Below are 25,909 nucleotides of genomic sequence, written 5' to 3' on the forward strand. Positions count from 1 at the left end.
AAATGTGTTTCTGCTTTTAATATCGTTTTAACCTGTAGAATAATTGATATGAAATGGGCAAGACTTTTTTAAGTGCTTTTACCACCCAAAGGAACACCTGAAAGCATATCTACTTCCAAACTTTCAACATACATTTTCTTTATTATATGTAGTCAAACTAAAAGTACATAGCCTACAACCAATATTATTCTGAAGAAAAAAATCACGCTAGCAATACACCTACACTCAAATATGATTTTAAAAGGGTGTATTTTTTAAACACTATTAAATTAACACAAAAACACAAAAAGAGAGTGGCTGCATTGACAAATGGTTATCAACGTATGCCACATAAGATGTTTTACCTTGTTGCGTTCTGGTGCGGTATGTCCCTCAGTGCTCGCCATCTTTCATCCCAGCTGACGCATTTCCGGTGAAGATTATTTCTTCCATGCGACCGACACACAGCCACGGCCGATTAATTTTTAGCACGAGCAGCGACCCAGTGAAACCACAGATACAATGTTCAAGCTGGAGGGACTTGGACCTAAAATGGACCCAGAGGAGATGAAGAAGAAAATGCGTCAAGACGTCATCTCATCCCTACGAAACTTTCTCATTTACATCGCTCTTCTCCGAGCCAGTGAGTACAGGCAGAGGACATTGGCAGTTATCTAAATATCTATAATGCAGATGATTTTTACAGTTCTGATTTATATGTATTCATTTATTTACGTTGGTCGCCTCGTGCGCGTTATAATCAGGTTATAAAGGGAGCACGATCTCAAAATTGAAATCATTTACAAAAGACTACAAGAATAACAAATGAGGCTACATCACCTTGAAACTTATCCAGCTGCTTACCTTGTGGTAGAATTTTCATTTCAAGCGCTGACTTGGTGGAATATAGAAAATATTTTGGGTCTGAAGCAACTGCAGGACCAAAATCTTATTGTTTTCCTAAAATGTTGACTTGTTGTATTTTGCACCTCCGAGCTGCTGTGTGTGAAGCTGCTGTCCAAAAGAAGTGCTGTTGACTATTTAATTTTTAATTTTTTTTTAACCTCGGTATCACTAACACTTTATCCCAGAGTTATAAATATAAACTAAGAACACTGTCCAGCACTTCCAGGGACCATTAAAGGTAAATTAATCTATAAGACACCAAGCAACAGGTGCAGAAGCAAGCTGCTCCACCAGCTCATGTGGTCTTACCTTCGCATGTTCCCTGTGTTCACAGCTCCATACGTCTTAAAGAAGCTGGACAGCATATGAACGGAGCAGCTGGTCTTCCATTGGTCCTCCCCTGCATCTTCTGAGAACTTCCTGCAACAGCGAGGACCTCCAAACGCAGCCGGCTCAGGCTGTTACAGCGCCGTGCTGGGAAATGACCGGTGTTTATCCGTCACTGCACCGGAGATCCCAGTTGTTCTCAGTTTCAGTTTTTGTTTTTTTGCTAAGTTGTAAACTTCAATGTGTCTTTTTTTTTAAATTTAACATAATATAATTGTTAAATGCAGAGTTTGTATCGGAGCATTCGTCTGCCAGCTGTGTCGCACAATAAAATGAAACTGTTGAATTTGTTGGTTTGAGACCGTCCTGTTTCTCAACGTTTGTGCTTTGGACATGTTCTAAAAATATTGCATTTCCATTTGTTATTTTATTTCTTTTTATCTTGAGGCACCTTTTTAACAGCTTTGCATTACTCGCTGGTATTTATCAAGGCCAGCAGAGGACATTTACGCTGCATTTTCGCTGGTCTGTAGGCATGATGGTTCTAACGTTTTCGCTGACATATTGGCAAGAAATACTGGGTGAACGTGAACGGATTTTAAAAACGGCTGTGGTCACAAATGTGCTTATTCACAACTAAAGACTAAGGCATTCAGAAACAACCTTAAACTGGAAATAAGCTCTGCATTTTTTATTTTTTTTTGTCCCAAACTTTAGTATCTTACAAATGCAATTCACATCATAAGAAGCTGTTGTCGTTGTCCCGTTTAGTTGATTTTGTATCTTTTTACATCTCATTTGGCATCTATTTGAGTTTCTTGCATCATTGTATAGTTTGGATAATTACTTTTGTTCTCATGGCTGTTTTCCTTCAATTTGCGTTTGTTTTATGCCCCTTCCGTTTCATATCTCTCTTTCTGGTATAATAAATTTAAAGGTTAAGACCAGGGAAAGCCTTTTAGCACCTGTGCCTGGTAGGCCCGTTTAATAATTTATTTGTGTGTAAACCACAGGAATAATTGCAATATTGTTCTCGAAAATCGATGTTGCACTCCCCCAAGACCACCGCGTGGGGGCGGTGTTGCATTACTGTGCAGATCGATGACACTTTACCAGTGACGGAGGCTTCGGGAATGGATGCTAAACCGGGTGATTGTGTGAGCTTTCTGTGTCCGTAACAGTATCACACTGGAGATACCTGCAATTTGATATGAACTGTGAGTTTCAACAGCGGGAGGGAGGCAGCTGTGCCGGCACAGGTTCTATTGTTCGGAGACAAAGCCCGCGGCTGCTCCGCATCCCTCGGTGATATTGTTGGTCCAGGCCCGCCCATACTCCAGAGCATCAGTAGGAAAGCCGACAAAAGCAGACAAAGCTCAACTAACATTGCACTGGAGGTAGGCGGCAGTGAAAAGTGTCAGTCAGTCTGAGGGAAATTGCAGCATGCGAGATGTGGAGCGTTTTTAGACGCTGCTCCCGTTTCACGTAAGGCGGGCTTTTGTGTTGTGGTGCAGCGGATGCTCCGATATAACATCTTTAGCGTTTAATCACCAGTTCCACCGAGAGCGATGGACTTCCCGGGTCATTTCCAGTACATTTTCAAACAACTCAACCACCAGCGTCTCCACTCTCAGCTGTGCGACTGTGTGGTGGTAGTCGGAGGCCAAACCTTCCAGGCTCACCGCTCCATCCTGGCAGCCAGCAGTTCTCACTTTAAGGCTTCGCTCAGCTCCAGTGACTGCTCTGAGGAGGGCTCAAGAGCTGGTGGAGATGGAGGACCCAGTGTGATGGAGCTAGACCCAGAGGTTGTGACCCCAGAGGCCTTCTCCACCCTGCTGGACATGATCTACACCTCCACCCTCTCCCTGGGGTCCTCGAACGTGATGGATGTGCTGTTGGCAGCGTCGCATCTGCACCTCAACGCTGTCGTCAAGGCCTGCAAGCTGCACCTGTCCAGGAAAAACTTTCCCGCCTCGGCGCCTAAAGGCTGGAGGTCGGTGCAGCAGCAGCAGCTGAACAGTCCGTGTTCCCAGACAGCAGCCGGTTCACAGCAGCAGGTCACATCAGCCATGGAGGAGGACCTTGGGAAAGAGGAGCTGGGACTGGAGGTGAGTCAGTCTGGTGGAGATGACGACAACAGTGCGAGGAGAGCGGTGCAGAATGCAGCATCGCCGTCGAGGCTAAAGAGAAAGTCACACGAGGAGAGCCACGGTGAGAGGAAGAGAATCAGCAGGCTGCCTGGAGAAAGCTACAAGGAGTGTTCGCCGACTGTGACGAGGAGCACAGAGGAAGGAGGAGATCTGTCATTCCCTGAATGTCCAAAGACCACTGACATGCTCTGGGACAGCCAGGGCAACGATGAGGAAGAGGTGAAATATGAAGCAAACCAGGGAGAATCTGACGAAATTCAGCTGCCAACCCAGTCAGACAGTAGCGCAGAAGGACTACATCATGTGTGGGAGAAGGGGGAGGATGCAGACACTGTGCTGAAAGTGAAGGTGGGAGAAGAAGAGGTGGACGAGCCAAAGATGGCAGCGATTGAGGTGAAGAAGGAAAATCTGAGCTCATATTCCCCCGACTTGGACACGTCACCAAACGACTGTCCTCCATCTCCACTGCAACACTGCACGGACAGTTTGGATGCACATGATGAGAAGATGCCAGCAGCGGGCCACGCAGAGGCCAATGGAGGCTCTTTACAATCGCCACTATGCACAGATCTTCACGCAGATGCACAGAGAGAAGCTGGAGCTTTGGTTGAGGACACGGTAGATGGCGAAGGCCTGGACAGTCTTTCCGAGCTGGCCTTCTGCTGCTTCCTTAATTCCAGCAGTGACGGTGTCATGGACGCTCTGGAAGAAGAAGACAGTCTAGCCAGCCTCACAGCTGCTGCTACGGCTGCAGCCGCGGCCAGCGATGCTCCGACAGCTGCTGAAGATGCAGGTCTACAGCGGGAGAAGCCAGAGGAAGCAAGCATCTCTTCTGCCCAGTCCTCCGATTCTTCATCCTCTCTCGTTTTCCCAGTAGCCAACGTCCCACTGCAGCAGCTTCTCCCAACTCAGAGCCCTGGTTTTAGTGATACGATCATCCTCCAGCATACCCAGAACTCCTTAGGGTTCTTAAGTGGTATCAGGCCAGGTGTCAGTCTGGACACTTCCCTCGTTCAGCCCTCCAAGGCTGGGAAAACCTCCGGGGCAACAACTTTCCGTCGCATTGCCCCCAAAGTGCCGCCCGGATCAAAAACCCCCACCGATGCTTCTTCTGGATCAGCGGGAGACGTCGCAGATCGGCCGACTCTGACGAGAGCTTCAGAGGACGTTCTGTCCAAATGCAAGAAAGCAGCGGCAGAGGACCACGTGCTGCTGGTGGAAGGGGAGAAGAAATACGCCTGCAAGATCTGCTGCAAGACCTTCATGAACCTGACCGACTGTAAGAAGCACATACGTGTCCACACGGGGGAAAAGCCCTACCCCTGCCCAAAGTGTGGCAAACGCTTCAGCCAGTCCTCCCACCTCTATAAGCACTCAAAGAACACCTGCATGAACTGGAAAGACGCTCCGCCTTTTCCAGACACGCTGCTCTAACGTTAGACCTGAAAGACGGAATCACTCACTGACCAAAAAACGACTTATTCTTGTTTTTAAATCCCACGTGAAATCAAAGTCAGTCGTGTGTTTTTCTGTTCTCAAACGTGCTGTGACCCGCTTCTCCATCATGCCCTTCGATTAAAGCAATAAAATGTCACCGATGCGATGTCAATGAGCTTTAATTGCATAAAAGGCACAGGTTGAATTATACCACACAGCCTGTGTAAAAAGTGATGAGAGTAAATGCATTTAGTCATGTTTATTGATCAGAAAGCAGTTTTCTACAACACACAGTCCTCTTTGAATGCTTCTTAAAATCAATCTTTGTTGCAGAACTGGAGTGTTGCGCGCAGATCTGGCGTCGATATAAAGTGCTGATATTAATGCAAATGTGGACCGTGAGCATCACACCTAACATGGGAGACATAAGTTACAGCCACAGAGTTTGTTTTTGAGTCGTTTTAAATTTACAGGAGGAAGGTTTGATGCTATTTTCTACAAGAGACTGTTTTGTTAGACCCCATAATAAAACATGCTGATGGTCAGCTCATTAGTCTCATTTCCAAGATCTCAAATACACAAAATGACAAAACCGTGTTTCCGTCCTCAAACTGCACTCTATGTGAAGAATATAACTCAGCATCAAGTGGGATGGAGTCAAATTACAGCTGTGATCTAATGCCGATTCAACAGGTTTCTGAGTATGTCTGAGCTACTTTAGTATTCCTACTATTCTCTTCATAACCTCCGTTAGGTTACTGTTCTCCGTGCAGCAGTGGAGGAAGACGGCCGGCGCAGTGCTTGGGTTTCTAGAAGCTGAGCTCGCTCGGCATGTCTGAGCCCTGCAAACCTCCCAGAAGGTTTCGAGCTGCCAAAGTTGACATGACGCCCCTCGTGGAGTATTCGGCGCTGCCAATATGAGGTAAAACCACTGCGCGAGACAAAAATGGGACAGAAAATAAGAAGTTTTTTTTAAAAAAAAAAGGCAAACGCTTCACGTGTGAGGAGAGAGAAACGCGTGTCCGCATGTGACGCTTCTTCTACACTCACCGCAGTTTTTTAGTGTCAGAAGCGGGTGGTTCGTCGGAAGCGGCTCGGGTGTCGTGACATCCAGTCCGGCTGCAGCGATCTGTCCGGTGCTCAAGGCCTTGTACAGATCCTCCTGGTTCACCACAGCTCCCCTAAAGCAAAGAACTCATCACATCTCCACCCTTATGCAATTTAGAAAAAAAAAAAAAGGTCTGTATACATGCCAAAAACACAATGGGAACAGAGGAGTGGATTTCCAATCCATTTTTTATCCGCCGTTCCAGATGTCTACCTGCTGGAGTTGATGAAGACTGCTGTTTTTTTCATTTTGCTGAAGAAAGCCTCATTACACAGGCCCTGGGTTTCTGGTGTAAGAGAGCAGGTGACGACTATGAAGTCGCTCTCAGACACGAGGGAGTCCAGGGGAACTGTTCAACAGAGAGGAGACAGAAGACCCCATAAGGGAAGACAAAGATGGTCAAATATGCAAATCTACTAAGCAAAAATTTTCATTTTTAACTGACAGTATCATTCACATTACAGTCTCTCCGGTCCTACACTTTTTTATCATCCCTTATTCACCACAGGTTTCTCTGCTTTGTCTTACCAAACTCTCCATTCACTTCTGCAGCATGAGCTTTGGCCGTCCTCCCAGAATACAGCAGCCGCTTAACTCCGAAGGGCATGAGCCTCTGAGCTATGGCCATACCTGAACACAAGCGACAACAAGCAAGTCTTAAACTGCGGGAGGAAATCATTTAACAGCAGCCCCACAAGGTTGATATGACAACGCAGGATCTCTCAACCGGATCTTAGAATATGCTCGAAGGTAATAAAGCTGTGCTGCCAAAGAAAATAGAGCAGTGGACTCAACCAATGCGCCCCAGTCCAATGATTCCCACAGTGCTGCCTGACAGACCGTAACCGCACAGCCACAGAGGCTTCCACGAGCTCCAGCCGCCGCTGAGAGAAAGAAGAAGACGCAGAGTCTGTCGTTTAACTAAAGTAAGGCAGTCGCCTGCAAAACAACCCAAATAACAAACGGTGAGACTGACTTTTTCACCTCCTCCACCCCCTCTGGTAAGCGGCGAGCTGTGGCCAGCAGCAGAGCCACGGTCAGCTCGGCAGTGGCGTCGGTCAGGACATCTGGAGTGTATCCAACACGTATGCCGCTGTCGAAAGCACACAGCAACAGGAGTGAGAAAGGGATGTGACACGTACTCTTACCAGTGAAAGATCTTTTTTTTGTGCCGTCGGAGCAGCTCACCGTTTTTTGATCTCATCGAGAGCCATGTGGTCGAAGCCAACGGACATGGTGCTGATAACTTTCAGGTTCGGCCCTGAAATCAGAGACAGATCAGAACATTGCTGCTCTGACAGGCCTTCGAGCTGGGCTCCAGTTCAAAATGTTAGAGGAAATCATCGTTTACGTCAAACTACAAAAGGAAATATTCTTAAAGCATCATGAAAACCATAATAGCCGAGTTTAAAATCTCTCAGAGTAACGTAAAAGAAAGAATCTGTACAAGAGAGCGAGAATAAGATAAATGTGAAAAATCTGTACAAAATATGTCTGTATGTTATATGGAAACTTAAAAAGTAAAACACCGTATTTCACCTGACCCTATCTGTGAAACCTGGTGATGGTACTATGATGGTTTTGGCCTTTGCTGCATCTGGGCCAAGACTGTCCAGGACTGACTAAGTCCATAAGTCCTGGCCTTTAAGGTGAGCGGTTTCTGTGAGGAAAACCAATCAGATCCCAGATTTTTAAGCAGTTGCGTGTGCAGAAATAGGCCAGACTGATCAACAGTTACAGGAAACATTATGCTGCAGATGTTGCAGCAAAAGGAGATGTCAGCAGAAACTGAAAACTGGATAGCTTTCCTCAGTAACGTCAGCAATCAAGAGTAATATTTCTTCCATTTGTTAACCCAAATTCTCTGTGTTTTTACATTTGAAATAATAATCTAAGTTTTTCCAGCTTTCAAGAGCCACTGACTCTTTCCAAAATGTAACTTCAAAGTTGCAGAAAAGGATCACAGCTCTACATTGTCCCACGCAAAGCCAAGTCCTGACACCGGGAGACAGGAGGGATGGTTACCTGCAGCATCCAGAACCTCCGCATCGATCTTGTCAGACAGCAGACACAGAAGACCTTGAGCTCCCTGAACCCCTTTGAGAAGCTCAGTCCTGGGCACAGGCTCATCCGAGTCCCACTGAGACACCTCACACCTGTTACCGTGGAAACACAGATGAGTGCGCCGCACGAGGTGACGTGTCTAAACATACAATACAGGCTGTGTGATACATCTGGCTGTGTGTGACCAGTAAGGACTACTCTTTATGTTTTCTTAACCCCAAATTAGCTGATTTCCGTGTCACTGAGGAACTGAAAAGAAGAAAGAGTCGATGTACAGTGTGAAAAACAGCCAGCTCCTAGTTAATTAGGCTCCTTGGCCATCGTGAAACAACAGTTTTCTTGTTGACATCAGAAAATACTTCGTACACTCCAGCCGCTGTCAGGATCTTCATCCCCTCGTGCGGGATGCGCCTCGTTATGAAAACCTTCATGAGTTCACCGACTGCTTTCATCTCACAGACTCATGTGACAGAAAAGCGCTGTTCGTTTGCAGCTCACACCATTAACCTTCAACGTCTGCAGAACTCGTGAGGAGCACTACACACTTTACAGGCTCCTGCAGAAACCGGATGTAGTCGTCGCTTTTAAATTAGTGCGCCTGCGTGGAGTTTTGACGCTTCAGGGAGTGAGTTCCCTCCTGGTGAAAGGTCTAGTTCAATGTCAACGGTAAAAGCGTTTACTTGGTCATGTCTGTTTTCTTTCGTGGTGAAAGTTTGGTTTGTCACGATGTGGGAACAACGTATCGGTTCATTTGAAGCCCATCAACTATCAGTTTAAGATCAATAAGACTTGTTTCTATGCCGTTCAGTTGTTTCCTCTATAACTTGGGAGACATTCTTGCAAGTATGAGGAATGTTTACATTACTCTAAATAGGCAGAGACGTAAGGAGCGGACAATGACGTAAACGTCGACGAACATGATCGTATAACGCATGCGTGACTTTTCAAACCATAAAATTGCAACAGATATTAAAAACTTTTGTTGTTTTGGTCATAATGGATTAACGGGGATGTGAACGCAAAAAATATTAGTGAAAGAATGAGCCTGAGAATCGAATATTTTAAAACATAATTGTACATTATTTTATATACATTCTACCGGATTATGCAGGCCTGTTTCATTCCTTCTCAAATGAGTTATGAACTACATTCATATGTCTTTACACATTAAAGTAATGTTTCACAACATTATGCTTATCCTTCATTTTGATCCACTTTGACCATCTTCTACATTCTGCAACTCATCCAAGATCATTAAAAAAGTATGTTGTTGAAGGACAATGACAATATTTAGTTAGTCATTAGTAAAGCAACGTTTCATCCATTTCCTATGTCTGCTTGATCCCATTCAGGCTCTCCAGGGGCTGGAGCCTGTCCCAGCTGCCACACAGAGACAGACAACCATGCACCTCACTTGCAGGGACAATTGACAATCACCAATGTGCAAATTTTTGGAGAGAACACACTTATACACCGGGAGAACATGCAATCTTAACATAAAGAGGCCCCTGACCTTGATTTCATCCAGGAACAGTTAGAACCACTGCAACATTGTACAGCCCTAAAGAAGCGTTATAATTTAATAAATGATCTTAATATTTTGTCAGTGAATGGCAGCTGGGCTAATGTAGAAAATATTAAGATCATTGACCAACCTTAACCCTTGTACTGGGGCAGTCAATTAGGTGTCAAAGTTGGATCCACTAACAGCCCTGTTAAAGGGAAAAGTCACTGAAAATCAGTACAAAATTGTGACGGTGAGTGATCACTTTTGTTCTTTTACCCTGATGGGAGTAGTGCATCCCAGGGATAGTGCTTTCATCCACGGGACTTAAGCGGTTACAACATGATCTTGTGATTACCACAAATAAAACTGCAGTGCTACTCTTACTCTACATGTCAATTGGGACGTCATTTCTACTGATCAACAAAAGAAAATTATGTGTGGCTTCAAAACTCTGATTGTTATTCTGATTACTTCCTGATACTACTGTACTCTATATTGGGAGGGATTTGTACGCGGGGATTTCCTTTAGCTTATCTAACATATAACGCAATGATTAACGTGCTTCACCGAGAAATGACTCTGTTAATTATTTTATAGACTGCGTGCCGAAAGTTTTAGCGACGGTGTGACGTCACGGTCCCCTCCTGCTCTCGCTCCAGCTCGCGCTCCGTTCTGCCCCAGTGGATCAGCAGCCGCTACGCTGTACATGGTGAAGTCCTCACCCTCGGCTGCTGCAGAGGGCGGAATAAGGAGCTCTCAGTACGGAAGACGCTAAACAGCACCCAAACAGGAAATTAGAGTGGGGAGCCCATCCTGGAAAGGTAGGAAACTGGCTTATGTTTTTTAGACTCATACGCATTCTTGTTGCCTTTGAGCGTGCAGCGGCAGCAATAAACGTCAACTACGTTTGTTAGCTCGGTCTGCATTTAACGTGCTGCAATTTCTTGCTTGTCTTTTGTTGCTGTAACAACCGCGGTGTTATTTTAATTTTTTTTTAGCACAGTGCTCAGTATCAAACCATTTTATATGATTTCTCAGCCGTTAATCATGTGAACAAGTCAGTATTTTATCAGATGGCATCGAGCCGAAGCGATTCGCAGTCATATAGAATAGGCGTTAACACACTGTCCAGTCGGTGAACAAACCCTCACTGGGCTTTGGGTGTGTGGCTGTGCAAACCAATATGTAAATCTATTCTTTATTGCTGTTGATCGATACTGTTGTCGATATTAATTTAATTCACAAAACCGTCCCTTATCAATCAGTCTTACTCTTGAATTAAAAAAGGCATTTTAAAAAATGTCATTATTTCATCTCGCTTTCACTATATGGGGCTTTCTTTTCGCCACTGTTCTGTTTAAATTCAGATTGAATAATGTTGTGCTTGTTTTTGGGGTGTATAATGTCTATAATTAGTCTTTCTGAATAACTGTGCGGTTGGGAGTTGGGAGAGTTGTATAAGCGAGTCCATCTCAGAATGGGATATTTTTTGTATATATATTGAAGATCTGGATATGTGCTGGTAATCAAAAAAAGGTCCAGTTATTGATTATATCTGGATACACTTATCAGTTTAATGCAAGAAACGTGTAAATCCAGTAATGAGATTTCATTGCTACAGTTGCAGATGTGACAAAAGTTTAGACTGTTTTTAGTATAGGTTACGTTGCACGTCATCAAGTTTATATGTTTTATTCCCATCGTTAATAGTTTCAAAATAACATGAAAGTAACAAAAAAAAAAAAAAAAGGCCCCAAACCAAAAAATTTGGTCATACTGCATGGTCACACTCCCCTTTAGCAAGTATCACCGCTTGTGAACATGTTTGTGTCAGGAAAAAGACAAACGAGGTCTTCTTTGGGGAATTTTCAGACACTGAGGACATTATGGCCTCAACCCCAAAGCCAGATGACATTACTCTTAGAATGAAATATCGAAACCCGTCTGCCTCCAAATATACATTTGTGGTGAGGACACCGGATAGGTTTTGTTCTGATTATTCCTCCCCGAGTGTCGTATTTGTGCTGGTGTGGATGTAAAGTAGAGCTCTCTGATGGTTTCTCAGTCCTGCAAACCTCAACTTGACCTCCATTTCTAAATGACTTTAAAAAATGAGGAAACAGCTGAATAAAAAAAAAAGCTTAATGGTTTCCTTTTGCTTTGTGGGCCTAAGTTATTTTAGATTTCAGAGGTGTGGGCAGCAGGTGGCAGTTGAGCATTTATACGTCTTTGAGTGATGTATATACATCAAATTTGACAAAAAATTGTCCTTTAGCTCAGACTTTTTGCGTCAGGTCCCTTTCGTTTTTCACACAGAAACTGTGGAAAACAGAGAAAACTGTTCCTATTAACAGTAACACAAAATTTCCCCTGGTATTCCCAAAGCTTTAGCATACGATTGTACATTTTGGCTGAATTTAGTACTGACGAAGCTTTGAAATTGAATGTACCTTGAATGTTCCTGTACCTGTCATCGTACCTCGTTAGGCTCTTATTTATGGCATGTAATCTTACCCAAATATCCATTGTACTTCCAGGAAAAACTGCCACTCACGGCTTGCTGTGGGTTGAGGAACCTGCAGAACCTGTCTGAACCTGCCAGAAATCACAGGTGGCGTGGAGACAGACCTGTGCTGTGCAATGGCTCTGTTGACCTTGCATAGGATCCCATCTATCCCCACCACTCCAGTGAGTATCCTCAATCGCTGGCTTATTTTCTGTTTGTTGTTACCACCATGGCATGAAGCTGTTTACTTTCACGTCACAAAGATCAGAAGATTTTCCATGAGGTGTGTGTTTTGGCCTGTGTAAGGAGACTGTACCTGTGTGGATGTCAGCATCAGATCTGGCAGTTTTCTTCTTCTTTTTTTTGTCTTTTGTTGCCGGGGAAGTGAAATCATTGATAATCTTAAGAGGAAATCGCACAGATATTGTGTCTTAGCCACCGTTTGCACTCATCACAGCAAGGGAATGGCCTAATGTCTGTTGAAAAGCTCGTTCCAGCTCTTAAAAGCATACATGTAATCATTATAAACACTGTCATCAGCCTCTGTCTCCTCTAGTCTCATTCTGTCACACAAGTATGAAAATAGTTTGATATTATGCCGAAGGTCTGGCTTTCTCCTGTTCTTTATCATCCACCACTAAACCATAAATGACTTTATTGTGGGCCTAAATCACATTCTTTGCATATTTTGTCACAGAATCTAATCCCCCAACTATCTTAACTTGTTTTTTTTTCTCCTTTTTTTCTTCTTCGACCCCCCCCCCATCATTCCTCACCTGGCTCCCGCCCGCTTCTCTTTCATTTTTTTTTTTCTTTCTCTTGACTCTGTCTGGACTTGTCAGTTACGTAAAAGGTAATGTTACTGTCTTGAGTTTCTTTCCATGTTCACCCCTTCGTGCGCATTCCACTGCTACCTCTACTTGCTTATCGTTTTTCTTCTGTATTCTCACTGTACGGTTTGAACCCACCCCCCCCCCAGCTTCCATTGCCAAATGCAAACACAGCACTCTTTTGTGTTTGTCCTGTCACTGCTGCATCTTATCTGAGTTCTGCTACTTGTCAGCCAAGGAGTTGCTGGACATTTCCAGTGATGTTCGTGTGAACACGTGCAACACAAAGAGCATCACAAACACTGCTTCTGAGTGCTCTGAGTGCTAATCTCACGATATGTTTTTCTTTAGTAAGTGAAAAAAACATCAATGCTTCAGAGCATCAGAAACAGTGTGCAAGGTTTTTTTTTTTTTGGTTTTTTTTTTTAATTAGTGTGTTAGAGTTGGAGGATTTGCTCAGACCCTTCTTTGGGATGTGTGCATGTCCACTGTTTTACATTGGAACACATAACAAAAACTGTGTCATCTCAGATTACCATCTGTAAAAACGCACACAAAAAAGGTTGTTGACAAAAAGACAACTCAAGGACAAACAGGCATAACAGAGGCACTGCGTTATTCATTGTCCTTATCTTCATGATGTTTTCTTGTGATTTATTTTCCCTCGAAGGATGAGAGCCTCCAAAGACGAGGGAGACTTCAGAAAAGGTACGTCCGAGTCAACTTTGAATTGTGGTTTTGATTGGCTCCTATAAAGGGTTTCTCGATGACAGCGGCGTGAAACCGACTTGTGCGTCTGTCTCCAGGGAGAGTTTTGCCCTCGTAAAAGGGGCGGCCCTTCTGCTGGAGGATGGCGAAAGCGGGAATCTCCACGAAAGCGCTTCTCCCGTGAAGCAAAGCGGCGGAGCGCCAGACGCGCGGCACAAACACCTCCATGCCATGTTTGAACAGCTCAGACCAGAAGATACCATCAAGCTGGTGAGGACTCGTGCCCACACACACGTTGCCAGTCAGATCAGTTGAACCTGAAAAATGTCACATGGAAAGAATTTGGCTTGGGAGTACACACCTTTCCCATGTAAAGGGGTGTAACTCTAATGTGGGTCCGAGCAGCATTTTTTATTAAAGCAGTTATGAATAATCTTCTCTCTCTTTTTTTTTTTTTTAAACTATAGAATTCCTAAGAATGTATCTGGTACACGGGAGAAGATGATTATTAGTGCCCAAACTGGCTTGGTCATGCAACCGAGCATTAACTTCCCTGTCGGGATTATACATTTTAGCATTTGTGCTACCAGCTGCCTTCATTCGGCGGCAGCTTGATGAATGCTAATCTGTGTGCACGCAGATATGGGAAGAGTGTTGGTATCTAGGTCTGCCACCGTCAACAATTTACCATGTAATTGCAATTATTTCAGATAATCACGATTATCTTTGAATAATTGTAAGCTGCTTGAAACAGCTTTGCAGATCGCACCCTTTTTGTCACACTCATCTCTTCGTACCCCTGTCTCCAATGGGAAGATTTCCTTTTGATAGCCTAATAAGAAAATGCTTGTCTGCTCTCCTATTTATCTTCCTGTATTCATTACCAACAAATGACTGTTTTTCTCCAAGGGTTTCGGTGAATTACTTGTTGCTATTACTAAATTTACTGATATTAGTTGGCTCTTACAATGACAACGGCAGTTAAATGACTAATCATAATTGTTTGTGTGACAGTCATCAGCCCCAGAGTACCACGCTGTTACCGAGTAGACGCAGATACTCCGAGATGAGTGATCATACTGTAAGAAAGAAGAAGTTGTTTTTTTTTTTTTTTTTTTAACAAAAGAGCTGCAAGTTATGCTCATTTGCAGGTTAATGGTTTCATTTAGAGGGTCTCATAGGATGGAGTTGCATTTTTTTAATATAAAAATAAATTGCAGCAGCACCTCTTGTCACTCTTTGTCTGAGATGATCTGTTTTACCCCCTGCCTCCTTAAAGTCCCCCCCCCCTTCCAGATTCTGTTGTGATTAGTCAGCTGACTGGACAAAACTTTTGAGTGTGATGCTGTGAGGCTGAGGATGTTCATTTCTTTCTTTTTTTTTTTTGTTTGTTACCAAACTAACCACTCGCTAGACGTCATGCAATTGTGTCAAACGAATTTTGTGAAGTAGCAGAAGGAAAGCTGTGGCTTTTAAAGAAGTTCACGGAGAACGTCTTGTGTTGTTGAGCATGTATTCAAAGAAATATGAAAATATCTCTGCATTTACATGAAGAATGACTCTGTAGTGAAATGAACCCGTCCTAATATGTCGTCCTTTTCATTTCCTGCACCCCACTCAAACACACAACTAAACTGTCATCTGTATTATTAAGCACCAGATATGGTGCTGGTGTGGACGTCGTTTAGATTCGTTCTCTTCTCTGATTAGATTTTTCCAGGAAATCCAAACAAAACAGTCAGTGATCAGAGAGGTTTATGGTCTGTTTCTCGGTGTTTTAGGCGGTGCAGTTGGAGTCCGTCAGCTCGGCCAGAGTCAGGTATCTGATAGTCGTCTCCACACTGGGCAACAAACAGGAGAGCATCCTGCTGGGCATGGATTTCCCCAGCCCAGACAGGTGTGTGTAACCAAGATGCCGGTGTACTGTTCCACAAAGACTACACAAGATAAGAATCCTACTCACTTAGCAATCGGTTTAACTGCTTGAGATCCCTCATTCCACCTGTGTCTCTTTGCAGTGATAAGTGCACCGTTGGACTGGTTCTGCCCATATGGAGCGACACACAGGTGTACCTGGATGGAGATGGGTAAGATTCCTTTTAAAAGGAAAAGAAAAAAAGAAAAGAAGAGCGATGCAGGATTGAACTGAAAGCAGTAGTGAGGAGTTTGAGGCTGCAGCACAGACTGTGCAACCTGATGCCTGGGATTCTTTCCAAAGACAATGTGTTATTCATAGGGTTGAATCATTTGCTATTAATCACACGCGCTTACACTCTCAGACCTTTACGTAAGCATGGGGATCATGCGTTTTCCTTGTAAAAATGTGAGTAAAGGATGGATGGCTTCCTTCCTGTGTCTGCGTATATGAAGGTCCGTGTGAGTTTAGCCACTAAAAGCTCGATTGAGTTCACCATGAGGTTGTGCAGCATTAGTTCACGTAGGACACCACTGTTCAGTCCAGCTCAGCTGTGGTGTGCGTTTTGATAGCTGAGCATTGTTATCAACCAGCTCTGCTTTTGTTTAAAAGGCAGCTTTTGAGCTGCTGATACGCAGAAGAGAACACAGAAAAGAGCGCTGCAACGCTGAAAGCTAAAATTGTTGGGGCTGACGTGGTGTGGGGACTTTGCAGAGGCTTGCTGTGCCTTAACTAATCCACTGTCACATGCTGGGTGTCATGCAAGATGCTTTGATAAGTTGCCTTGTCACACCAGCATGCTCACCCTCCTTACACCCCTGACTGTGTTAGCTTTTTTTTCTCACCATCCTCACATTTACATTCTGCACTTAATTCACAAGAACTATTACTAATTTACACTGAATAATTTATGTCTATGCTGTAGTCCTGTAGTGTTTCTTCCTTTTTTATCCCTTTTCTTCACTGGGCTTAATTGGACTTCTCATTTCTGTCTCTTTTTTTTTTCTTTCTGCAGTGGTTTTAGCGTGACCTCAGCCGAGGAGACCAGAATTTTTAAGCCGGTTTCCATGCAGACCATGTGGTGAGTGTTCAAACTGATATAACCGAGGTACCTCATTTGGTAGAGTGTGTGCCCCATGGTTTGAAGCTGAGTTGTTGCCATGGTAGGCCATGATTTCATCCCAACTCCTGGCTATGCACTGCACGTCGCACCCTTCTCTTTCGTATTTTCCTGTCACTTATTCTGTCCAAAGAGAGACTAAAATACTGCGGCACTGAGCATTCGAGCACACCACTCCATGCAAAACACTTAGCACACATCATCTCTATGTGGACAGACATACTCGGAGTCCTGGCTCCAATTTTTTGCAATTCTTTACCTGCCTGCACCCGCAGAGCTCAGAACCAAGAACCAACTTGAAACCTGCAGCCAGACCCACAACTAAACACATTACTCGCCCACTTTGAAGGGTTTGTTATTACCATCACAACAATCCGTCAGGCTTATGGATAACCACAGATATACACAACTCTAAAAAGAGCTAATGACATGTACAAACAGGTCTCTTTAGGATTTATTTCAACGTGCTCAGTTGGATCTAGTGACATTCCCCTCTTTCCTTCCCCCATCCCCACCGCTGTAAGGTCAGTGTTGCAGGTGCTGCACGGCTGCTGCGAGCGGGCCGTCAAGGCCGCTGTGATCCCAGGCAGTGGGCTGGAGTGGGCCCAGCACTACAACCAGCAAATTGACTCTGATCGCTTCTGCCTCAACGAGTGGGAGGCCATGAATGACTTGGAGTCTGTCCGCAGAGACAGTGATGGACAAAGGTCAGAACCATGTCTGTGTGAATCTCAGTTTTACGGCCTCTTCTTTTCGTTGCCAAGGGAGCTGAAGCAATGTCTGTTGTTAATAGAGGTGAAATAAATGCCTCAGAATTCAACCAATTAAGCGTGCCGCTTCATTAGATTGACTTTTCAGTCACATTTTGCTTCTGTGCTCCGCTGTAAATGTAGAAGGGGTAAGAAATGTGCCTGTTTTCCATTGCTTATGCACATTCAGCTTTGACTAAATCTTTACTTGTGTCGTACGGGAAGCTCGGCAGACAGATTTTCCAATGAAAGACTGATCAAAGAGCACCTGAGGGACATCATGAGGACCGAAGACCTTGACAATCTCACGTCTAAAATGGTAAGACGCACAGGCAGATTGATCTGTCAGAAAAAGAAAATGTGTTACTCAATAGAAGAATGCATCTTTTTTTATATCATTTGTTTTTTCTTGTGCTGCTGTAGGTGCACTCTGCCCTTGAGACCAGGATAGGCTTTGACATGAGACCCTACAAGGAGTACATTGACAATGAGATCCTGGTTACCATGGCTCAGATGGACAAGCCCTCCAAAATATTTGACTACCTTTACCTGGTGAGTGATTGTCCAGCTTCAAACACGGTTAAAAGCTTTAGTTTACCCCCATAAAAAGTCTTACTTTTGCTGTAGTTTATATTGTGACGGAAGTGTTCTTTCATCAGAATGTTGTCAGATGACTGTTACTTCCCCTTTGTTGGCCATGTGTCGACAGCGATAGGGAAGACGGCTCTGTAGGCCCTTTCCGTCTTGTCGCCTGAACATGTGCCTGAACGTCTCTTTCTTTCTTTTTTTTATCTGGTTTCAGGGCTCTGAGTGGAACGCAGCTAACTTTGAGGAACTGCAGAAAAACAAGTCAGTGGGTTTTTTTTGTTTTTTGCAGCTTGTTTTTGCCACTGATCTCTGCATTCCATTGTTTTCGTGAGATGTGTAATACGGGGCCACTTGTATGTCTTTCAGCGTTGGCTACATTCTGAATGTGACGAGGGAGATTGACAACTTTTTCCCAGAAGCCTTCGCTTACATGAACATCAGAGTGTACGATGTGGAGGCCACCGACCTGCTCCCCTACTGGACAGACACGTATAACTTCATCAACAGTGCGAGGTAGACCTGAAACAACAAACACAAACAGATCCTTAAACTCCAGAGTGCATAGTCTGACACATACAAGCATACGTCATACTTCACATTACTGTCCATTGATCCTTCTGGAGGATTACCTGCTCTTTCCAACACATGGTCCCACTTGAGCATTATCTAGAGTTATTACTCGGGAGTTGGCTCGGTAAACTCTGCTTTAAGTCTGGATTCAGCGGTGTGACATTTAAGCTTCTCGCATGCAGCTCCTCCAGATCAAATGTCAGGGCTGCGATGCAGGTATGAAAACGGCTTAAATGTGTGTTTTCCTTTCCAGTTTTGCATGTCTCCTTAAAGGGGAACTCGGTTAATTTTAAACCTAGACCTTATTTCTGGCGTGAAATACGTTCATCTACTCACAGGGGAACAGTTTGGTGAAAGTCGGCGTCCTTTCGGAAGATATGCCAGAAGTAAGGTCCAGGTTTGCCAGAGTTCCCCTTTAACAGGTGCTGAAATTGTTACAAATGTGCAGTTTTTATTAAGTTTCAGTTGAAGGTAACTACCGAATGCAAAACACACTAAATCTCCCTCTGAAATGCCCTTTTGACTGACAGTCTGTAAAAGCAAAGGGTTGAAATTCAGCGTTCACTATATCCCGACCTCCCTTTTCTTTTCTTTTTTTTACCTGGAATTAAATGATACAGTTGATACAACTCTCTGAGTTGGATAGATATGGAGATATTTAGCATTGTGTGGCTGGAGCCCAAACAATACAGAGCATCAAAACATAACAGCAGCAGAACAAAACATAGGAACTTGCCCTCCCCTGGGGCAGAATGTTTCTCTGTTCAACTCACCTCCTCAACCACAGAGAATCCCTTGACCGCGTTTCCAAGGCGAGGCACTAAGCCTCACCGCAGACGGCTCATGCAACACGGTTTCGTGTCAAGATAGCAGTCATTTTCTGGTGCTCGCGTCATCGTGAGGGAAACACCTTTGGACTGCTGTAAAGCCTTTCAAACAGTAGTTACATCATCTGTCATTCAGTCTCGGCTGTGAGTCATCGTTGAGAAGCAGTCATGTCTGGTTCCGTCGTACAGCTTCACTTACCGGTTTGGAGGTTCTGCACAGCGGGGCAGTCCCATCCGTTTCATGTTTACAACTTCACTGAGACGTCATATTGACCTTTATGAACCTCTCATACGAAATTTGATAAACGGCCTGTCACAAGGTGTTTGGACACACTTTGAAAGTAATAAGTTGATTATTCTGTGTTCTTGGGTGAGGAGAAAGCATTCTCAAATACAGATTTATTTTTTTGTCTTCTAAAAAATCTTGTTCTCGTCTCTTAAACTAGTCTCTCTAAATAGGGTTTGGTCAGACAGTCTGGAATTTATGAAAATGCATCCATGTTGTGCTTCCTGAAATCTCTTAAGCATTTATTTGTTCAACATAAATCTGTCCCAAGTCTACAAATGCAGCCTGACTTTTGAAACATGACTACCCATGAAACATGAAACAGAAAAAGAAAGCTTCTGTATTTTCAGCTGGACTATTGAAAGAGAAACTCTGAGTGAGGGCCCAGTTTATCCTCTCAAAGTAAATCACAGTGCTGAATCTTCTCTGAACATCATCCAGCAGTTCGCAGGTTTCACGGATGAGCAGCTTTTTGCACCGCGAAATGTTTCAAAGTATAATTGATGTGAATCTGTTGAGCTGGTGGCTACGTGAACGTGCGCTAAAAGATAAAGTGAGCTTCTCTCTGGCTCCTCGTTGCTACAGGAAGAGTGGGCAGGCTGTGCTGGTGCACTGTAAGATGGGCGTGTCTCGATCTGCCTCCACGGTGATCGCTTACGCCATGAAGCAGCAGCGCTGGTCACTGGATGTGGCGCTGGCCTACGTCAGAGATCGCAGATCCATCATCAAGCCCAACGACGGCTTCATGAAGCAGCTGCAGACCTACAACGGCATCCTCAACGCAAGGTGAGACCTCACGCTGTATGAAGGACTGACATGAAATGACAAAGTGCTCGTGAGTTCCTGAGTAACGCAAGCAGAGCTGACATGAAACCAACAGCTTTTGAGTTTCGATGATGTGTTTGATTGGCGATATTAAGGCTCATGGAAGGATTGTGACGTACGTTCATACGTCTTTGCAGCCAGCAGCGTCACAGCGCCCTCTGGAGGCGAAAGTCGAGAGACCAAAGACAGAAGTCGGTGCGGACGGCGAAAGGAGGACAGGAAGAAAAGCCACAGGAGGAAGGGGAAGAGGAAGAAGAGGAGGATGAGGGAGTTGATGATGATGATGATGAGGACGATGTAGATAGTCCAGAAGAAAACGATTCAGGCAGTGCGGATGAGAAGACGATGTCAGATGAAGACCATGAGGTGATTACATCACGAGCAAAATGTTTCCGACATTTTAAATCTTGCAGATTTTGCGATGTTTAGCGCTTCACCTCTTTCGCGCACCCAGGTATTTAAGGAGGCCGTCCCCAACTCTGACATCGCCCAGTCCCCAGAGCAGACGGGACCAGCAGTCTGCCCCATCGTCACTGTAAGCGAGTCAGAAAAGGTGAGCAGACGGTCTGACCCTGTTCTACCATCTCTCTCTCACACACAAACAGTTCATCTCAAGCTTCTTTTTTTTTTCCCTTTAATCTCAAGGTCGCTCCGAACGTTAATCGCAGTGGCAGGATGAACCTCTTCTCCCTCATGCAGTCCATTAGTGAACTGGATGATGTGGATAAAGGACATGATCAGGTAGATGAAGCTCTCTCTTTCATTCTCTTCACAGTTTAACTTTGCACACACACAAAAAAAAGGGATTTAGGATTGAAGGAAATTTAGATTAACCCTGGGAAGAGTTTGCATGTCCCTTTTAATTTAATGGGCAAACAAAACCTCTGCAAATCAAAAGCTGTAACATCTGGATTTGGCAAGACTAAATAGAACAGGATCTCAGACTAAATAACGGTGAAACTATTCATGAAAGTTCTGGAAAAGATGCATGAAAACCACCTGAAGGGAGCAAAAGCACCAAATATTTAGCTAGAATTGTGGGGAAAAAGATGAAGGAAGCAAAAGGAAAGGTCTCTCAATGTGAGATTATACTCGGATGTTACCACCGAGACCCCAGAGAACCAAACTAATGAAAGTCCGTTTCTGTTTATAGCGTCAAACAAAGGTAGGAATTTCCCTGCATTGTATCTGGGAATGTACATTAGTGAAACCATTCTGGGTAAGAGGTGTGGAGGTTCTGAGCCGTTTGTGTGGTTTAATAATAAGGAGCAGATCCCAAATACCAAATGTATCACATGGTTAATGTTCTGTTATTATGGTTTAGTTGCATACAGCTCGCAGGATTAACTTGAGTAAGGATTTAGTTGGAAAATAACTCCAGCGGCAAACTTGAAAAGCTGGATAACTGTTAAAGCTGCGTCTTACGGGTCAGTGCTTGGCAAGTTTAACTGCAGCTGGGTTTTTTTTCTTTTTCTTTTTCTTTCACGGTAACTTTTGAAGAATATTTAACCCCTGATGCAACATGGTGCTACGGTGCTCCCAGATGGTTTTCTGTGCAAAGTCATCATAGAGATGTGTGCTGAACTCTGACCCCGGAATGGAACTCTCATCCCTGTTTGTTTAGAGGAGCCGAGCTCCTAAACAGAGCTGACGACACTGTGTCACCTTAATCTCCTGATGAAACAGCTGTGATAATGCGAGCAGTTAGTGGACAATTTATGGAGGAGAGTGGAAAAATGAAAGGTTGGATGAGTGGAAAAATGACCACCAGAGCCTGCTAAAAGCACTGTTGTGTCACTAAATGAAGAAATATGCGATTTGTAGAATCAATGCCAAAGTGCTTTGACGGCAGCTTGTGTCTCAAACTCATTTCAAAGAGACTTCATGTTGACTTTTCTTTAGTCTCCTAGACATAAACCCATATGTGGATTTGATTGTAATTTAACAGCTTTTAATGATCGGATGTTTCTCAGCTCCATTTCACAGACTAAAGGTTTTAAATACCTATGTTGCAAGTCATCCCCGTCGCTTTGGGCTTTTCCGTCTGTGTCTCTGGCATAAAGAGAGAAATCTATCTAAAAATAGTGGCTCCTAACTGACTCTGCTGCTTTCCTGTCCTTTTCAAAGCTGCCTGGCAGTCCAAGGCGGTCTCCAAGGCAGCGGAGGCGTAGCCACGGGCGCAGTCTCACCCATCAAAGAGCGTGTGTGGATGTTTCACCTGAGCCACGCAGCCTGCCGGACGCCAGTCAAAGCAAGCCCTAAAGAGATCAAAGAGACGGACGAGCAGGGGAGCACAGGAGGGACGACAAAGGAGCACCCGAAGGAGACCAAACCCGAAGGACACATGCCAAGGCTTTTATACACCCTAACGAAGTTGTAGAATTGATATTTTTGTCGGCTTTTCGTTGTACTTCTCGGCTCGTGAGAAGTGCAACTGACGGCTCATTTTGAAGGTTTTGATTTCGCTGTAGTATTGTCACGGCGACGCAGCGTCGTACGATGGTTGTCCAACTGTTAAAATCTCTCTTACTTCACACAAATGGTTCGGTCCCTTGTTCCCTCCTGCCTTCTGTAGCCGTCCTACCAACACTGCAGAGATCTATGCAATAACTCTTCTCTTACTTTCCTCTGTAAATGTGAGGCTTTGTACTGCCAGCTCTTCATATCTTTTATCTCAACAAAATGCTCGTTGTTCTCCAGATGAGAGGATTTCACTGTATCCAAGCTGTGCATTATGGACCACATCGGGGCCAGTTTTATGGCGCATGCCTATTTGCCAAAACATGTATTCCTACAGTATGTGCCAGTGAATATATTTAAATGAAAAAAAAAAAAAAACTTCTGTTTTGTTGTCATGGTAAAAATCAGTGACATCCACTTTATTTTTATTCTAATTTAACACCAGGACCCTGCATGAGTGCCTTCTACCTGCGAATGAAATATGACTCTACGGTGTTTTTAATGTTTTTATTACGAGGTGGTGGCCACACATTGCATTCCTCTTGTACCGTTTCTTACTTTGGTTTGATTGCTTGGTAATGTGACACCCTAAGATTGTGTATGTGTCAACACAGAACTGCTGATGAGTGCATGTTGGGTTTTTTTTTTTTTTTTCCTCTTTTCTTTTTGAACCAGCCTTTGAGAGCAAACTGTTCAGGGTTTTCTTTGTGTATTTCTACGTGGACTTTGAATGAATTGGTTAATAACTCAGACTTCACTTGATGCTGATACGAATCATCATTTCATGCTGGCGTCACTCTTTTGTCCAGGAAACCCAAGTTTTAGCTTAATTCATTTAACCTGCATGCTCACCATTAAAAGCAAAAACAGACACTTTATAATCCCACAGCGCACACTGTTCACACTGCCTGTGGTTAAAATTCTTTTTTTTTTTTTTAAAGCTGTATTCACTTGTCTCTTCCCTGTTGTGTTAAGCTGTATGCCATCTGCACCTCACTCTTGTTTACAAGCACTTTGAGTTCAAAATAAATGATTGTACGCCACCCATTTAGTCTCTTTGATTAAATGACACACCAGATGAGAACAGCTTAGCTTCAGAGACGCTTTATCCACGAGAAATAAAGTACACGTTTCCTTTATGTCGTCGCTCACTGTAGTCTTGGTAACCTAAATATTCGTACAGCGACAGAATGGGGAAACAAAGGATTTAGAGGACATTTATCAAAACAACAGGTGTGTCGGATCACACCAATTCAGGAGTCGACATATTTCCTCCTGGGTTCACTGAGTGTGACTCCTCCCCCTTTCATTGCAGCCCTGAAAGCCTGAACCTGCAAGACAGGGAGAGATGAAAATTAAGCAGGTGCTGTAAAGAAAAATGGCAAATCTGTCCGTCCCTGCTGCCTATACTCACAGCATCTGAACGGTATGTCCAGGGAATATCCTTATACACCATCCTGGTGATGCCAGCCTGTTGACATCGATGTGCCAGCACCTCCCCCACAGCCTGACACGCTGCCACGCAGCGTGTGGAAGCCAACTCCTTCTTCACTGCCCACTCTTTGGTGGAACAAGAAAGCACCGGGACAGGAGAACTGCTGGAGAACACTTCTGCAGTCACATGGTGTTGGCTGCGAGAGAATTTCAACCTGAAAAGGCAGGAAGTGACACACAATGGGAAGACGGTTACGATGGAAACACTTCAGAAAAGCATTTGTGCTCAAACGCAGCACTTAAGTGTAAAATTGGATACTTTTAATGCACTTAAATCTTCCCAGCTGTGACATTCTCCAGTACATGTTTTACTAAGTATCTCCCTTTAAGCTTCGTCACAATTGTCTAACAGTTCAAAGTGAAAAGACTGTGACGTACATTTAACATACAAGACCTTTGATGTCATTTTTAAAGAAAGACTTGCTCCTTAAAATAGTGTCACTTTGATCTAACAAACAAAAGAAATGTCTACGGATACACATAACATAATCACAATCTTAAAAGCATCCAGGAATTTAATCAGATCGAAAGGGTGAAGAGAGTTATGTCTTTTTCCTCAAAATGGCCATTACCAGGCGAGCTAATCCCAAAATACAGATAACGCAGTCGGCGGAAAGGATGCACACCAGCCGTAAAGTAAATAATTTATTCTACATGATCCAGTCATAAATGGAAACAGATGGTTTGGGAAGTTTCATTCGAACCTGTGGTAGAACTGCTGGTGAGGCCAGGTCGTCTTCCAGCCCCGGTCCTTCACCGCCAGAGCCATCCGCTCCAGGTTCCGGGGGTTTCTGTTCACAAAGGTCGGGTTCACGGCTTCGTTTTCATTGGCGCTTGGCTCCGGCCGAGCGGCAGCGTTGCTCATACACCGAGCTGCCACGACAATGGTTCATGGCACAAATAGCAACCAGTTAGGTACTGCACACGCACAGACAACCGTTTACTGTCTACCACTTCAATAACGCCAACCGCTTTGTAACTTACCTGTCTGGTTGACGGACACCACAGGACGACATCGCTGAATTTGACCTAACAGCAGCCGAACATTTCGACAAACTCCCCCCGAAGCCATCTCCCCCCCGAGCTGTGTCAACGTCACAAACTAAACTTTACTCTATCTGCTAACATCTAATCAGGATTTGTGTCCGTAATATATTCATATCAGCTCTGTTGGTCTGTTTGATAAGAAATCACCGTGACACGATGAGCGCTAGCTTTGACATTCCAATAACATCCGGTTCAAGTTGGTGTTACTTCAAAAGACGCACTGACAGAAACATCGTCGAAATTTCATCCGCTTACTCGTCCTCTGGCTTTACCGCACTGTTTGAATCGTGTTTGTATTTACAACATTACATACAGTCTGTTTTCATTAAAAATAAAAATAAAAAAAAAGATTGGCAGCAATTTTGTGCAAGTTTGGGCAAAACTCTATCGTCTTAAAATATGACCACATTAAACAAGGCTTTTCTTGATCATTTTAAGTATTGGTGCAAGACTCCTAGTTTAACTTCCTACTTAAATTAATTTCACAGGTTCATTTGAATCCACAT

The 25,909-nt window shown here is 44.0% G+C and overlaps 5 protein-coding genes across 5 annotated transcripts; 3 read left to right on the forward strand and 2 right to left on the reverse strand.

The window, feature by feature from the left end:
* The first annotated feature begins 385 nt into the window (after window positions 1–385).
* On the forward strand, window positions 386–1,562 carry tomm5 (translocase of outer mitochondrial membrane 5 homolog (yeast)). The gene is made up of 2 exons (XM_072395794.1): window positions 386–622; window positions 1,220–1,562. The coding sequence occupies exons 1-2, from the start codon at window positions 502–504 to the stop codon at window positions 1,252–1,254; spliced, it is 156 nt and encodes a 51-aa protein (XP_072251895.1). The 5' UTR covers window positions 386–501; the 3' UTR covers window positions 1,255–1,562.
* A 575-nt stretch (window positions 1,563–2,137) lies between these two features.
* On the forward strand, window positions 2,138–4,989 carry LOC140318109 (zinc finger and BTB domain-containing protein 5-like). The gene has a single exon (XM_072395795.1). It carries the CDS (start codon window positions 2,781–2,783, stop codon window positions 4,794–4,796), a length of 2,016 nt encoding a protein of 671 aa, XP_072251896.1. The 5' UTR covers window positions 2,138–2,780; the 3' UTR covers window positions 4,797–4,989.
* A 254-nt stretch (window positions 4,990–5,243) lies between these two features.
* grhpra (glyoxylate reductase/hydroxypyruvate reductase a) lies at window positions 5,244–8,538 on the reverse strand. The gene is made up of 9 exons (XM_072395796.1): window positions 8,338–8,538; window positions 7,933–8,063; window positions 7,096–7,168; window positions 6,884–7,000; window positions 6,703–6,791; window positions 6,436–6,537; window positions 6,121–6,256; window positions 5,850–5,980; window positions 5,244–5,730 (listed from the first exon to the last, which is right to left on the reverse strand). The coding sequence occupies exons 1-9, from the start codon at window positions 8,421–8,423 to the stop codon at window positions 5,609–5,611; spliced, it is 987 nt and encodes a 328-aa protein (XP_072251897.1). The 5' UTR covers window positions 8,424–8,538; the 3' UTR covers window positions 5,244–5,608.
* A 1,595-nt stretch (window positions 8,539–10,133) lies between these two features.
* On the forward strand, window positions 10,134–23,905 carry ssh3 (slingshot protein phosphatase 3). Its single transcript, XM_072395798.1, has 17 exons — window positions 10,134–10,299; window positions 12,016–12,166; window positions 13,485–13,522; window positions 13,621–13,792; window positions 15,304–15,419; window positions 15,541–15,609; window positions 16,453–16,518; window positions 17,082–17,264; window positions 17,532–17,625; window positions 17,730–17,858; window positions 18,109–18,155; window positions 18,261–18,407; window positions 20,163–20,363; window positions 20,540–20,768; window positions 20,857–20,955; window positions 21,048–21,143; window positions 22,530–23,905. The coding sequence occupies exons 2-17, from the start codon at window positions 12,119–12,121 to the stop codon at window positions 22,662–22,664; spliced, it is 1,869 nt and encodes a 622-aa protein (XP_072251899.1). The 5' UTR covers window positions 10,134–10,299; window positions 12,016–12,118; the 3' UTR covers window positions 22,665–23,905.
* On the reverse strand, window positions 23,521–25,600 carry mrpl18 (mitochondrial ribosomal protein L18). Its single transcript, XM_072395799.1, has 4 exons — window positions 25,341–25,600; window positions 25,061–25,229; window positions 24,277–24,511; window positions 23,521–24,193 (listed from the first exon to the last, which is right to left on the reverse strand). The coding sequence occupies exons 1-4, from the start codon at window positions 25,426–25,428 to the stop codon at window positions 24,116–24,118; spliced, it is 570 nt and encodes a 189-aa protein (XP_072251900.1). The 5' UTR covers window positions 25,429–25,600; the 3' UTR covers window positions 23,521–24,115.
* Between the last annotated feature and the right edge of the window lie 309 nt (window positions 25,601–25,909).

This window comes from Leuresthes tenuis, unplaced genomic scaffold, assembly GCF_036924035.1.
Source record: "Leuresthes tenuis unplaced genomic scaffold, fLeuTen1.0.hap1 SCAF_11, whole genome shotgun sequence".
Taxonomy (NCBI): domain Eukaryota; kingdom Metazoa; phylum Chordata; class Actinopteri; order Atheriniformes; family Atherinopsidae; genus Leuresthes; species Leuresthes tenuis.

Excerpts from the sequence above, each read along its gene's own strand:
- tomm5 (XM_072395794.1), top strand. The coding sequence starts at position 502 with ATGTTCAAGCTGGAGGGACTTGGACCTAAAATGGACCCAGAGGAGATG. Across the intron at positions 623-1,219 it reads CATCGCTCTTCTCCGAGCCA|CTCCATACGTCTTAAAGAAG; the intron begins GTGAGTACAGGC and ends CTGTGTTCACAG.
- LOC140318109 (XM_072395795.1), top strand. The coding sequence starts at position 2,781 with ATGGACTTCCCGGGTCATTTCCAGTACATTTTCAAACAACTCAACCAC.
- grhpra (XM_072395796.1), bottom strand. The coding sequence starts at position 8,423 with ATGAAAGCAGTCGGTGAACTCATGAAGGTTTTCATAACGAGGCGCATC. Across the intron at positions 8,064-8,337 it reads ATCCTGACAGCGGCTGGAGT|GTGTGAGGTGTCTCAGTGGG; the intron begins GTACGAAGTATT and ends CCACGGTAACAG. Across the intron at positions 6,538-6,702 it reads CATTGGACTGGGGCGCATTG|GTATGGCCATAGCTCAGAGG; the intron begins GTTGAGTCCACT and ends GCTTGTGTTCAG.
- ssh3 (XM_072395798.1), top strand. The coding sequence starts at position 12,119 with ATGGCTCTGTTGACCTTGCATAGGATCCCATCTATCCCCACCACTCCA. Across the intron at positions 15,610-16,452 it reads GTGTACCTGGATGGAGATGG|TGGTTTTAGCGTGACCTCAG; the intron begins GTAAGATTCCTT and ends TTCTTTCTGCAG. Across the intron at positions 18,156-18,260 it reads GAGGAACTGCAGAAAAACAA|CGTTGGCTACATTCTGAATG; the intron begins GTCAGTGGGTTT and ends TATGTCTTTCAG.
- mrpl18 (XM_072395799.1), bottom strand. The coding sequence starts at position 25,428 with ATGGCTTCGGGGGGAGTTTGTCGAAATGTTCGGCTGCTGTTAGGTCAA. Across the intron at positions 24,512-25,060 it reads CACCAGCAGTTCTACCACAG|GTTGAAATTCTCTCGCAGCC; the intron begins GTTCGAATGAAA and ends CTGCCTTTTCAG. Across the intron at positions 24,194-24,276 it reads GGACATACCGTTCAGATGCT|GTTCAGGCTTTCAGGGCTGC; the intron begins GTGAGTATAGGC and ends CCTGTCTTGCAG.